The sequence below is a fragment of the Amblyomma maculatum genome, chromosome 11, assembly GCF_055883805.1.
Source record: "Amblyomma maculatum isolate TAMU_Amacu chromosome 11, ASM5588380v1, whole genome shotgun sequence".
Taxonomy (NCBI): Eukaryota; Metazoa; Arthropoda; class Arachnida; order Ixodida; family Ixodidae; genus Amblyomma; species Amblyomma maculatum.
In genome coordinates, this window is record NC_139354.1 from 163,198,218 (window position 1) to 163,213,275 (window position 15,058).

Below are 15,058 nucleotides of genomic sequence, written 5' to 3' on the forward strand. Positions count from 1 at the left end.
AGACAAAAAGATACGCTTGAAGAAGATAAATCCTTGGATCAGCCGACATATTATCCATTTAAAAAGAAAAATCAAGCACCTAAAAAGAAATAAGTCTCCAAAATCTGGTACCTTAGAAACACTGAAGCAAGAATTATCTGCTAGCATCCGGTCTGCCAGGCAGCGTTACTTTACTGAGAGCCTCCCACAGTTCATAAAAAAAAATCCAAGCAAATTTTGGAGCCACATCTGGGGCCGCAAGGAAGCCTATCCAGCAAATAGTTGTGCATGGCAATGCCATCACATTTCCAGAAGAAATGGCAGTACATTTTAATTCTTATTTCTATTCTGTGTTTTCCATTAACTGTCATGAAAATGTTAATGTGAACAGTATATGCGATTCTTCAAGCGAAAATTTTGTGTTGTTCTCTTATGAGGGGGTTGTGGAGATGCTCCTTAGACTCGATCCTAAGAGTTCTTCTGGCCCTGATGGTATACCCAATCAATTTTTAAGGCGTTATGCAGAATCTCTAGCTCATTTCCTTGTGAAAATATTTCATGAATTATTGTTGTCTGTTTCATTACCCCCTGACTGGCTCACGGCCAGAGTTGTACCTATTCACAAAAACGGAGACCGCTCATTGGTGGAGAACTACCGTCCAATCTCGTTAACTTTCAATTCCTGCAAACTCGTTGAGCATGTAATAGCGAATAATATAACGGAGATTCTAAATTCAAATTCAGCTCTTAGTTCATGCCAGCATGGCTTCAGAAAGAAATTTTCAACTGTCACGCAATTAATTACAGCCATTCACACCTTTAGCGAAATACTAGATAAATCCGGACAAGTTGACGTCGTATACCTCGATTTCAGCAAGGCTTTCGATAAGGTTCCGCATAATAAACTACTTCTGAAGCTTAATAGAATTGGAATGCCTGCACCACTCATCAACTGGATTTCTGCTTACTTAAAACAGAGAACACAGTAAGTGGAGATTGACGGATTCTGTTCCCCCACGCTTGATGTTCCGCAAGGTGTTCCGCAAGGGAGTGTGTTGGGACCTTTATTGTTTTTGATTTATATAAATGATTTGGTCTCTTTTATTGATGAAAATGTTAAATTTAATCTTTTTGCTGATGATTGTATGCTATATAAAGAAATTCGCTCTGGTTCAAATCAAACCCTGCTTAATACAGCTTTAAATGATGTTGCGTGTTGGTGTAACCAATGGGGATTGTCACTGAACCTTGAGAAAACTGTATTTATGCGTATTACGAGAAAGAAGATGCCTCTGGACTTTGTCTACACCCTTAAAAATATACATGTGACTAAAGTAAATAAATACAAGTATTTAGGCGTAATAATTAATGACAAGCTATCATGGAGTGATCACATTTCCCATATAACTTCATCTGCAATGAAAAATCAAGTTTTTTTAAGACACAAGTTGAAAGGTGCACCAAGTAACATAAAAAATTAGCTTCATCATCATCATCATCATCATCATCATCAGCCTGATTATACCCACTGCAGGGCGAAGGCCTCTCCCATATTTCTCCACTTAACCCGGTTCTGTGCTAGCTGCATCCACTTGACCCCTGCGAACTTCTTAATCTCATCCGCCCACCTAACTTTCTGCCGCCCCCTGCTACGCTTTCCTTCCCTTGGAATCCAGTTTGTTACCCATAGCGACCATCGGTTATCCTCTCTTCGCACTACATGTCCTGCCCATGTCCATTTCTTCTTCTTAATTTCTACTAGAATGTCGGTAACTTGAGTTATTTCTCTGACCCACTCTGCACGCTTTCTATATCTTAATGTTACCCCTACCATTTTTCGTTCCATAGCCCTCTGGGTTGTCCTCAACTTAAGTAGAACTCTCTTGGTTAGCCTCCACGTTTCAGCCCCATAGGTGAGTACAGGCAAGATGCAACTGTTGTATACTTTCCTCTTGAGCGATACCGGTAAGCTGCTAGTCATAATCTGCGAGTGCTTGCCAAATGCGCTCCATCCCAATCGTATTCTTCTTGTTATTTCCTTTTCGTGGTCCGGATCTGCGGTTACTACCTGTCCTAAGTAGACATATTCGCCTACTACTTCCAGTATTTCGCTACCTAATGTAAACTGCTGTTCCTTCCCGAGGCTGTTGAACATTACCTTAGTCTTCTGCATATTGATTTTCAAGCCTACCTTTCTACTTTTCCTGTCTAGGTCATCAATCATTATTTGCAGTTCATCCCCTGAGTTGCTTAGCAAGGCAATGTCATTAGCTTATGAATCTATTATTCGGCCAAAACTCGAGTACGCTGCCATGGTGTGGGACCCTCACATGGGTAGTGTGAGGGTCCGTAGTGTGTCAACAGAGACGATGGCCACTGTGTAGGTCACCGGCTTAGGGGTGCAACCAGCGTCGTCGCAGACACTCTCGGAGGTGCTATCCATCCCTTCCTTGACGACTTCATCAATCGTGAAGTCCTCCGTGGCAATACATTCATTGTCTGTGGAAATGAAATCTAGGTGGGACTGACCTGGAAGCGCGAGGTCCAACTCGTTGGCAGACTCCCATAGCTGCTCCAAGAAGGCTGTCATGGCGGCACTGCTATGTCCAGGGTTAGCTTGAAGAAACGAGGCGTTTGCGAACACAAGACCCGAGCGGTGCTCACTCATTGGCGCGGTCCAAAGTAATCTCTCTGGCTGGTGCAGACAGGAGAGGGCTGGGGGGAAAGGAGGAAGAGAACGTCAACAGGGTCGTCGGTCCTTCGTTCACACGCACAACCTTTGTGGACACAAAACCGCGGCGGGAATCGCGCACTGGTTGAGTGGTTCATTGTTCCCCTGTCTACGCGCAAGACACAACACTTCCCCCCCCTCATAAAGGGGCCCGTTAGAGGTCAGAAGGCCGGCGTGCACGTGTGGCTGTGCGCTGTAGTATGGCCGTGGGGTCAGAACAGGTGCTTGCCGTCTCTGTATTTGGCGTACATCTTGCGTGTTGGAGCGATGCGTCCTCCGCCTCGATATCTCAAGCAACGGTACCAGGGACCGAAGGGCTGCTTGTTTGGATCGGTGTCGTTTGCAGTGGTGCCTTCAGAAGACGAAGCTGTTCGAGGTGTCAGCAAGCAATGCCTTCCTCCATGTGTACTAGCTAGGATCTCTTCCCAATGTGTCTGTCTATTACAGCTGGGGCCCACGCCTGCTGTCCGTGGAATTTCCGAGCGAGAACGATTTGGCCCTTTTGCTTTCTCTTAATGCGGGGAAGATCGTCTTCTGTCAACCTGGTTTCAGGTGCTGGCTCCGGAAGGACTGCGCTCAGATGGGTTCGCAGCTCACGTGCGAACATGAGCTGTGCTGGGGTGCGGCCGGTTGTGTTTTGCACATTGCTGTGCTGAACGAAGAGAAAGCGGGCGATGCGCAGGTGCAATGACCCAGCTTTCTTCAATAGAGCTCGCTTGAGCTCTGCCACATTTCGTTCTACCTGGCTGTTTGTAGCCTGATGGTAGGGAGCCGATGTGACGGCTGTGATACCGTTCTGTTTGAAAAACTGCCTGATCTCTGCTGACACGAAGGCGCTGCCGTCATCAGAGCTGATTTTGCTTGGCAATTCAAACGTGGCAAACAATGTTCTCAACGCATCAATGACCGCAGCTGACGTTACTTTGGTCATCTGTTTGACCTCGATTCATTTAGCGTAGGCATCGACAATAACAAGAAACGTGCTTCCCTCGACTGGTCCTGCAAAATCGATATGAATAGTGTGCCAGGGCTCACCTGCCTTCTCCCACTGTGGGGCTGGGGCCTTTGGTGGTGCCTTTTGATTGTTTTGGCATATCTTGCAATTCTGAGCACTTGCTTCAATGTCGCTGCTAAATCCAGGCCACCACATAAAGCTTCGGGCGCACTTCTTCATAGCAACAATGCCTCAATGGCCTGCATGAAGCAGTGACATAGCTTGCGCGCGTAATGCTGGTGGGATAACAACTCATGACCCACAGGTGATGCAACCGCGGTACGTACCTAACTCCGTAGCTCTCTTGAGGTAGGTGTTGAAGTTTTCTCCCTTTAGTCGGCTCACATTGCGTTCTTGAATGGCGTTGAAAAGCTCCGATATGGATGGGTCCTCTTGCATTGACCTAGCAACTGTATCTGCTGTTAGCGGCGGCTTTGGCACGGCCTCGAGCATTAACACCACTCCCCGGTTTGGCGGTTCTTTGTGGGTCATGCTCAGCGGTAGGCGGCTCAGTGCATCTGCATTTTGGGGCTTCTTCCCCGATCGGTGTACAAGGTCGTAGTCACATGCTGACATTTTGATGCACCAGCGTATCATGCGTGGTGACATCTGCGGTATTAACTTTTGGGGCCCCAAAATGCCTAGCAGTGGCCTGTGATCTGTTATGAACGTTACTTTTCGCCCAGCGATGTACTGGCGAAAGCGTTCGGTCGCATAGACCACAGCAAGCCCCTCACGATCGAGCTGAGAGTAGTTGTGCTCTGCTGCTGATAGAGTGCGTGACGCAAAAGCAATTGGTGCTTCTCTTCCTTGACTGTCAGTTTGTGAAAGAATAGCACCTACGCCTTAGGGTGATGCGTCGCAGGCTATGATCAGGGGCAATGCTCTCATCGTAATGTTTGAGGGCTGCGCATTGCAAAAGAAGCCATTTCAGGGCCGCGAATGACTCCTGCTTGGCGACCAGGTCCATGGGACCTCGTACAGGTCGCTGGCCACAGTTGCTCGCTGCTCTAGGAACCGGTCATAGAATGTAAGGAGTCCAAGAAAGGATTGGAGCTCCTGCTTGTTAGTTAGTGCTCGTGCCTCTTTTATTGCTCACACCTTGTCATCAGTTGGATGGATGCTTTCAGCATCAATTACATGACCAAGGAATTTCACCTTGGGTACGGCAAAACAGCATTTTCCTTGCTTATACGCAAGTTTGCATTGGCTAGCCTTTCGAACACTTGTTCCAAACGTGCAGCAGCTCCTTGTCTGATGCTTCTGTGACGATTACATCATCAAGATAAACACATGTACCAGGAATTCCACGAAATATTGTCTCCTTATACCTCTGTCGCTATGCCAAATGGCAGTCGTTTGACCTTGTAGAGGCCCTTCAGCGTATTGATGGTAAGCAACTGAGATGTTGATTCACTCACCTTCAGCTGCTGGTATGCTTGCGTAAGGTCCACGGTGGTGAAAATTTTCCCTCTGCGAAGTGTGCTGAAGACCTCCTCTGGCGTTGGCAGTGGGTAGGAAAACGGTTTTGTAAACCTGTTCACTGTGCTCCGGTAGTCTCCACATAGTTGTAGGGTGCCATTATTCTTGCGAACTACGACGAGTGGTGTTGCCCATTCGGAGTGTTGTGTTGGTCCAGTGACGCCTTGTTCTTGTAATTTATCAAGTTTCGCTTCTACTACACCCCGCCGAGGTGGCGCAGTGGTTACGGCGCTCGACTACTGTTCCCAAGGACGCGGTATCGAATCCCGGCCTCGGCAGCCACTTTTTGATGGAGGCGAAAAGCAAGGCGCCTCGTGTGCTGTGCGATGTCAGTGCACGCTCAAGAACCCCAGGTGGTCGAACTTTCCGGAGTCCTCCACTACGGCGTCTCTCATAGCCTGAGTTGCTTTGGGATGTTTAACCCCACAAACCAACCAACCATTTCGCTTCTACTGCAGATCTTAAGGTAAAAGGTACTGACCTTGCTTTGAAGAATTTAGGGCTGGCATCGTTGAGCAACTCCAGGTTAACAGGAGGTTCCTCGTGTCCTGGGACGTCATCGGAGAAGACCGTCTTGTACTTCTCTTGAAGGCATTCCACCACTGACTTCGTTCTGGTGTGGTGGACGTCGCCGATGGTGATCCCAAGTGCATCAAACCAGTTCCTTCCCAGGAGACTGGATCCACTGCTTTTAACAATCAAGAGTGGCAGCTTGCATTTCTTCCTGTTGTACACAACGTCGACGTCGGTACTACCCAGTAGTGGCAGGCTCTGACCTGACCACGTCTTGAGGTGCGTGTCGTCGTCTTTAAGCCTGGGTGCTTGCTCCGGCCATGTTGTTTGAAAGGTGTCCTTGCTGATAAGCGTGCATGCAGCTCCGGAGTCGACTTTGCACTGGGTCAGCTTATTGTGGATGGTCAAGCAAGCCATTATTTTCTAACGCGTGCCGATATTGGCAAAGGTGTTTAGTCATACAGCACTGACGGAGGTGACTGAAACCCTTGCTTCTCAACTTGTGCCGCCACTTCAGAAGCGTGTACGGTTATGATTGCATGACTGGGCTAATTTACTATGCTTCTTTTTCATTATACAAGCTTTCTCGATGCGCCCACGCTTGTGGCAAAAGTTGCATGTGGTTGCTTGGAAGCGGCACTTTGCAGATTATTCTGTTCGTCACAGCGCCAACAAATTTGGACCTTTGGAAGTTTTTTCTAACTTGCCTTCCTGTTGTAGCTCTGGTTGTTCGAATGGCTTGTCTGGTGGACTGACTCAATAGATCGCCGCATTTGTCGCTGCTGCTGCCCCGCACTTTCTGTTCGCAAGACGATGTCATAGGCTTTCGTGAACGTCAGGTCCTTCTTCGCGAACAGGCGCTAGTATTGCAAGGACTCGTCACGCAGTCCACACACGAATCGATCTCGCAGCATGATGTGCAAGGGGAGCATTGTAGGGTTAGCTAGCGACAGGGATGACGTTGCTCCGGCTGGCTGTTCGGCAGCTGCTGTGCTTGCAGGCAGCGTCCCAAAGTTACAGTCGGCAGCCAGTTTGTTTAGTGCCGCAACGTAGGGACTTGCAGTTTCTCCCTCCAACTGGTCATGTCGTTGGAAGCGAGTCCGATTGTAAACTTCGGATGGCCGCGGGTCAAAGTGCTTCTGCAGTGCAGCTACGATGTCGTCGTAGGCCACGGCAGCTGGAGTGCTTGACTGGACTAGAGTGCGAACGGTGTCGTATGTCTCTTCCCTGCATAAGTGTAAGCAGGTGGGCCCTCTTCTGGACATTCTCCGCGATGTTGTTTGCCTCAAAGTAGAATTGAAGGCTCTAAACCACGATGTCCGTGAGAACCGTTGAACTCCGGTATCCATCCAGCAAGCGTGAGTGTAGCCATGATACGGCTTAGCTTAACGCTGGGCTCGGATTTGCTTCCTTGTCGTCACTCTTATGTCCGCAGTTGGCTTGAAGAAACAAGGCGTTTGCAAACACAAGAAACATCTCGACTCGAGCGATGTGCACTGGCGGCCACTCAACGGCGTGGTCTGAAGTCTTCTCTCTCCAGACACGGCTGGCCAGTGCAGACAGGAGAGGGCTGGGGGAAAAGGAGGAAGGCAACGTCGAGAGGGTCGTTGGTCCTTTGTTCACATGCATAACCCTTGAGAACACTATCGTGACGGGAATCGCACGCTGGTTGAGTGGTTCATTGTTCCCCAGTCTAAGCGTCTACGCGCAAGACACAACAGGCACCATCTGCTGTTGCAGCGATGTCAACCGCGACAGCTTCATCCTCGACAGGCACCGTGTCCACGCTGCTGCTTCGGGAGAAGCCAGCTTTCTTAAAGCAGTGAGCGATAGTCAGGTGTTTCACATCATTCCAGGCTCCATTTGCAAAATAGATGGCCTTCACCAAAGGGACCTTCATTTCGGCCACGTTGTCGTCAGAGCGAGTATCAATCAGAAGGCGCTCAATCACTTGGAACCGATAGTGGACCTTGAAGTCAGCAATAACCCCCTGGTCCATAGGTTGCAACCTGGCAATTTAGAGAAGCCCAAGTTCTTAGCATTCACTAGCATGATGGGTCCACTGAACGGGATGTTCTTTGATCGGGCGTACTACAACCACCCCTTAAAGTGCGGCCTGTACGTCGGCGTACCATGGTGCACTGGATTCACTTTTGGTCGCCGCTGCCAATATCGTCGTCGAGAACGGCGTGGATCGTGCTATAATTTTTGATTATCGTTGTGTGTGGGGACTGTGTGATTTCGTACTTCCCTGCGAAATAACTATTCCCGTTTTGGCATACTTTGCCCAGAATGGTGCACTTCATCTTCAATGATAACACTTCTCTCTTGCCCATTGAGGTGCTGGGGCTCGCGAGACTCAACATTGCCGAAAAATCGTAGGGTCGGGTCTGAGAAAGGGGCTAACTGAGTAGGTGCACTGTCTAAAAATTGTCCAGGCAAAGTCAGGGGTCACGAGATATCAAAGGTAAGAAGCGGAACAAGGCAGGAAGGCGTAATGGCGTCAGTGAGAACAGCGCATACAAAGATCCACCAAAGCTCTGCCTCTCCTGGGCCCAGAACCGAGTGGAGAGAAATTCAAGAATCACAATTCACCAAATCGACCGCTGCTCCGTGATGCCATTGAAAATTGCCTTTTATTTTCTTACTTTTTTTACCTCCCGCGCAACCGGCTCAACGGGACGTTGCATTACGAAGATGACAATCCAAGCGATGCACCTTTCGCTTTGCGGGAGTGCAGACGACTCTGCAGATGCAGTCAACAGCCAAATTTTGTCCTTATTTTCGCACAAAAAGTTGCCTGCTGGCGAATAGTCTCCTGATTGATACATTATTTTTGCTTTGGTTCAAAATCACTTCTATGTATTCGCTGACATGTGCTTATTTACTTCATTACAGCTGACCCAAATTGTATTGAAAATGCAAGAATGGGAATGGGAAATTGAACTTCCTTCATTATAACCGCTATTTTGCTATAAGTGGCTTCGCTGTAACCGGGCTACACTGTGCACACTCTCTAGGATTGTGTCAGTTTGCTGAAGCCTTCAGAGTATGTGGCTTGCAAAGCTGCTTGGAGCATGGGTTCCTGCGAAGACAATACTGCTGTGTCGTTTCAACATTTGTTTTTCTGATCTTGACTTAAATATTTGGCCCAGCTGTGTTGTGTGAGGTCTCAGTGTGTGGCACGGACCTGACAGACAACTTGTGTCCCTTCCTCTTCCTAGAAACCACTGGCTCAAGAACAATGTTAAAGAAGCAGAGAAAGTGTACACCTGCGTTGCTCATATCTTCAACACGTGGAACAAGTCACAGGTGGGTTACTCCAGCAATGCACAAGAACTGCCAAAGCACTGATCGTGTTTGTGCTCATTGCAGTTTCATGCTTGGTGATGCAACTTGCTGTTCAGTTGTTACAAGGAAATTCCAGTTGGTCATTGTGTTCTTCTCAGTACTTCCGGCGAGAGGAGGCCAACTTCATCTCCCAGCACGAGATCGATAACATGGCGCTCATCATGCCTTCGTCCGGACGAGGCCGAGCGAGCGTTCAGACCGTGGATGCAGGCCAGAGCCAGAAGAAGGTACAGGAACAGCCCGAGTGGTGTCTGGTGACCAGTGCATGATCTTTGATCCTCAGGAGAAGAAGAAGAAGCGTGACGGCAAGCGTGACAAGGACAAGGAGCTGGCAGCCAGCTTGGTGGTGGCATGCCTCAAGCGCCTGCTGCCCGTGGGGCTCAATCTGTTTGCCGGCCGGGAGCAGGAGCTCGTGCAGCACGCTAAGGAGAAGTTCCTCAACGTACGCACCTATATATGCTTATGCCACTACATGCTTTGCACATGATCTCTTTCAGGTGCTGCTTGTGGACAGTTGATCCTGAATACCATGACATCCCTGCATTTACTGGCATAATACACGCACCCCCTGCTTTAATATCTAAAACGTGTTTTTTTTACCCTCTCATGTATTGAATGCACCCCTTTCATTTGCAATGCAGGCTACACGTGATGATATCGAATGCTAGCAAGAACTCTTTTTTGAATGCTGAAACAAGTGCGCACTAATATAAAGCCCGATCTGTTGAATGTCACACCTGCTGTACCTTACCATACAGCATGGACCACCGATAAGAAGGTTCAGTGAGGAGTCCAGACCGATACAAATCGCAGCTAATCACAATGATTTCTCTGCTTAGTCTGCTGTGTTAAGGGTTGGCTTAAAAGACTCATGCTCCTCTGGGACAGAATTGTGGAACACAAACAGGTGGTTTGTACATGCAGGGCTGAGCTAAACATTTTTGCTTGATCACAGAAACTGTGCTAAGGACACATTTTCTCTACGTGGAAGTTAAGTTGAAGTATTTATTGAGCCAGTGAGTTTTCTCCTAGTTTTGATACTAATCATTGAATTAATTAAAATTATTCAATACAAATTACAGGAGCACATAAATTATGGGCATTACCTCATTATTTTTAGTTAACCAAGGTCTGATTATCTAAGTTTAATGGTAAATTGCAGCTAGAGGCAATAACCTACTGTCGTCGCTCTCTTCTTTTCAGAAATATCAAGACTCGGACATCTTTGACTATGTCAAGCTGCAGCTTACACTCCCTGACAAGGCAAGGGGCCTAGCCACGCATGCTAATCCTTCAAATATTGATAAAATTTAACTTTGGAAATTTCATTCAGTGGCACTTGTTGTGTAGTCACGGCAAAAGGGCAGCCAAGGCTGACTCATGCTGTATGTGCTATGTGCCCTTTGTTGGTGCACAGCTTTTGTCACATACAGTTGAACTTAAATATATCGAACCCTGGTAATTTGAATTTTGGTTTATTGAACTCACGGAATATCCCCTTGAATGTACCATGTAAAAGTATAGGAGCATATATCGAACTCCAATTTCACCGGTCATTCGATATATCGAACTCTGCACAGCACACTGAAAGTTACGCCTTCACCAAAGACGATCGCATTACCCTCGGCTGTTTGCCACGGGATATGTTCAAGCCACGCGCGAAAGGAATGAGAGAGAACAGTGTGGCGACGGCTGGTCTAGAGCAGCGCTATACCTTTTCCCCAAAGGCGTGCGCATCTGTGGTGATCGTTTGCCGTGTTCCAGCACATCACGTTTGCAAGTCATGTGCGTGAAGGAACCAGAGGGAACCGGTGGGAACGAGAGGGGTAAAATGGGATAGAGCGAAGCGGAAGGGTGTGCCCGTTCTTCTGCCAAGCTATCTCTCTCCTTCCTCTCTCTTTCCCGGTCTTCGTTCGCAGTATAGCATGCGCTATGCATGCGCCTACAAGCCAGCTTGGCCCGTGGCACGCAGAACGTCGGACACATTCTTCAGTGTGTGGTTGTGAACCCTCTGTGCACGGTGGCGGACGTGTGATACGCGTCTTATGTCGTCGTGCTGAACGTGCGACGTAGAAAAGCTATGGCGGCTTCAGACAAGCTCTTCCTTTTTTTTTTGCAAGAGTCGTCCAGCCACGTGCGGCATAGCGTAAGCTATGGTGGCTGCGGACATTAATTTATTTTATTTATTTTCTTTTTTTGCGAAAGTCGACCATCCTTGTTGTCGGGCTAAAAGGGGAGCGCAGCGTAAAGGCCGCTCCACATAGAGCGATTTTCCTGCGGCAAACCTTGTGAAATGCCACCCGTGCGGTGTGTTGCTGGCCACCGCTATAGTGCTCCAGAATATTGGTCAGTGTGACGACCGGCGCTGGAGAGCGGGCCGCTTTTGCGATGACAGCCACTGACTTTCGCGAGGGGGCGCGGAGAGGGTGAGGTAGCGACCGCGGGGATAGGGGGGGTACAGAGGAGGGGCGCGATTTTCTTTGAAGCTTTTTTCACACGTTACGCAATATCTGCGATAATTAATAAAGCGGCTACTTATTCCAGGTGCTTAAACTAATCCCTGACGTTCGTTTACGTCCATCTGGAGACGCTGTGCAAGCTACATATTCTTTTGGAGCAGCTTGTGATGTTTGAATTGCTATTTGAAACTCTTTCAATGTTTCTTCTTCCTGTGGACAGCCATAAGTCATCCAGATGAGAGATTTCCACTCAATGTTTCTGACGAAGTGTGGTGCTAGGGAATAAAGGCTGCTGCCGAGGAACGCTATTAACACACGGAGAAAAACAGTATACATGCCAATCAAAGCTTGTGCTTTGTAAGGCCTTTTTAGAAACACCTTATATTTTAGGAACCTTAATTATTAACACCTGCATATATTTTGCAGCTTGCGCTTATCAATACATGACAATGTTTATCTTAAATTATCAGTAATCTGTAATACATCTTCGTAATCAGTGTTATTTCTGTGCGCTAATCACCGCTTATAGAAATTACAAATACAGTGTGCGAGCAAACCACATTTATTCATAACCGTACTATTTTAAGGCAATGTGTTATTTACCGGCAAAACAATGAACCTAAATGCCACTTAAGGATTTATTCTTTATTAGTGATTAACAAATACATATGTCGTGGACATTTGTTTAAGTGCCGCTCACCAAAGTGTGAACCAGCTTTACAAATGAAAAAAAAGTCGAGCACAACTACGGCAATACTTCAGATAAAATATGAAAAATTAAACCTGTCACAAATGAGGGAATACGTGCATAGTGGGCACTTAAGTGCTGACGCTTTACTAGCATCAAATGATAGATGTACAGAGCAAGAAAAAAAGCACTTATAATTCCACGTCTTATTGGCAGGTATGATGCAGCTCTTGGCGCGCACTGAGAGAAAACGAAAAAAGGCGAAAACGATGAGGAGCACCTAATACGCAAGCAATTAATATTGGGCAGAATTCCAATGCAGACTCTAGTGCGCATTTATTCTTTGAGTGTGTAGTACGAAATATGAGTAAGCGACTGAATATACAGTCAAACCCTGATATATCGAACTCGAAGGAGATCACGAAATAGTTTGATTGATAATTCGATATACAGAAATCTGCTTGTGACGGCACTTACGATACAAAAAAACGATACCGTATTTGCCGCGTAATCAACGCACTCGCATAATGAACCCACCTTCACTTTTGCACCCGAGAATTTTGGAAAATAAAAAAAAAGAAAGTATTAAGGCCAGCTCGCTCACATACAAGCGATTGAGCGATCTCAGCGACAAGCGGCAGCGACAAAGCAAAAAATTTCCAACTTGTTGGCCCTCACCGCTCGAGCCACCGCGGCAGCTCAAAACAAGGTTTCTGTGTGGGCACGGCAGAAATCGTGAGCGTTTTCGCTTGCATGTCGATGGCGCGCACCACTCCATTTTGGTCGTCTCATCCACAGCTCATTTCTTGGCAGCGTGATGCTGCGCAGCGATAACTTTATGGCGTGTTTATCTTTTGATAGCTCCTGCGGCGGCGGGGAGCGAACTTGGCACAGTGCCCGTGATGGCTTGACTGCACAAGCCTGGTTTGATTTATCACGCCGCGCTTGGGGCGGGCATAGCCCACTGCCACAAAATCATTGGAAAGCGGGATAGGTGCAAATGCTGCCAGCAAAAAATGCAAACGCCGGTGTCATGATCGCAGCTGACCGCGTGCTCTCGTTGATTCATACATCTAAGGATAAACGACTCCTGCAATAAAAAAAAAAGAAAACTGCCGCTTTTGAATGCTGGCAGCTGCCATATCTTCGCTACGCCGTGCGTACAGATAAGAATGGACGACTCTCGCAAAAAAAAAGAGAGAGAGATCTGCCCTTCTTAACTTCCGCGCGCAGAGGGTTCGCAACTTACGCTGGATAAAGCGTCCGATGTTCTGTTTGAAGACGGGCTGAGTTGGCTTGGCGCATGCATAGCGCTTGCTACAGTGAACGAAGGCAGGGAGAGAGGAAGGAGAGATTGCTTGGCAAAAGAATGGGCACACCCTTGCGCTTCGCTCTATCCCGTTTTTCCCCTCGCTTCCTACCAGTCCTCTCTGGTTCATTCACGCACATGGCTTGCAAACGTCACATGCTGGCTTGCAGGAAACGATAACCGCAGATGCACACGCCTTTGGGGAATGGGCGCAGTGCTGCCCTAGACCAGCCGTCGCCGAACTGTCCCCTCTTAATCTTTCCGCGCATGGCTTGAAAACGTCACGTGGGAAACATCCGAGGGAAACATCCGAGGGTGATGCGATCGTCTTTGGGGAAGGCACACTTTCCAGTGTGTGGTGCGGAGTTCGATATATCGAACAACGGTGAAATTGAGTTCGATATATGACGCGGCTTTCCTATACTTTTACTTGGGATTTTCAAGGGGATAGTGCGTGAGTTCGATATATCCGGGTTCGACTGTACTTGCCAACTGCTGCTTACAGAAATATAATCGGGGTACTTGAGGGCTACTCTTCACAGAACTAATGAGGCTATAAGTGTTCCCCCAAGAAATCTATAACAATGCCGATATATCACATGTGAAGTACTTCCGAGGGAATTTAATTATTTTTCCCCTTTTAGAACTGTTGTCGCGATTAACTCACTTTGGAAAGAGCGAAGCCGCAAAAGCACATGAAATTAATTAACTCACGTGTTAGCTTTCAGGTGCTCCAAGCAGCTAAAACTTTGAACCTCCACACTTTATAGGAATGTTGCAAAATCTGAAGTGCAAAGGCGTCCAGAAGGACCACTTGAGTCAAATTTTTATGGGTAAATTGCGACCTACGTGCGACTCTATGGTGCAGTTTTTGTTTGTGGTGAGAAACCGAGTGTCGGCCTCACCTCTCTTTCGCAGAAGGATAATCTAGTGGAAGCGAATTAAGCGCATACTATAGACTCTGCGTCCTCTATTTTTTGCTGTTATTTCATTTCAAATCTATTCTCTATTTTTTTTTTCATTTTGTATGTGCACCAAAACCGGATTATAGAGCGATTTTCTGGGGGCAATAACTTGCATATTACCGGTGGCTTGAGTACGCAGAATAAAAACTACCTAAAATGAAAACATTTTCTGGAACAGTTAAGTTATCGTTAAGTATAGCTCGCATCTCTGGGTATTTAAAGCTACCTGTTACAAGTTTGTTCCAGCTTATTGAAGGAAAAAAAAGGGGTTCCTAATATTATGTAGTTTTACAAAGTTGTTGACTCTTAAATTTCGACACTTATATCCTTATACGCGTTCGATTGCACGCCCCACTTGTAGTCTGTTTGTGTAGTCCTTGCCTCTTCCCAGACCTTCATTTGGTTTTTAAGTTCAGTTTCCTTTTTTGTTGCCTCTCTTATATCTAAATTTTTCTTCGTCTTTAGCTGCCCGCTGTCCTGCGTTTGCCATACCGCACAAAAATTCCAACCCTTTGTCCTCATTCACGGTCGCTCTTTTCACGGCGCCGCGTTGCCTTCCACTAGCCCCTTTCTCCCTCCCTGGTAGG

At 47.3% G+C, this 15,058-nt stretch overlaps 1 protein-coding gene across 1 annotated transcript in view; it reads left to right on the forward strand.

Moving 5' to 3' along the window:
• Positions 1 to 15,058, forward strand: part of RyR (Ryanodine receptor) — a 1,181,579-nt gene that overhangs the window by 839,425 nt on the left and 327,096 nt on the right. The window contains exons 82-85 of the mRNA XM_084584752.1: positions 8,924 to 9,011; positions 9,149 to 9,277; positions 9,334 to 9,492; positions 10,254 to 10,313. Coding sequence (XP_084440878.1) covers positions 8,924 to 9,011; positions 9,149 to 9,277; positions 9,334 to 9,492; positions 10,254 to 10,313 — 436 coding nt within the window. The remainder of the gene's footprint in view (positions 1 to 8,923; positions 9,012 to 9,148; positions 9,278 to 9,333; positions 9,493 to 10,253; positions 10,314 to 15,058) is intronic.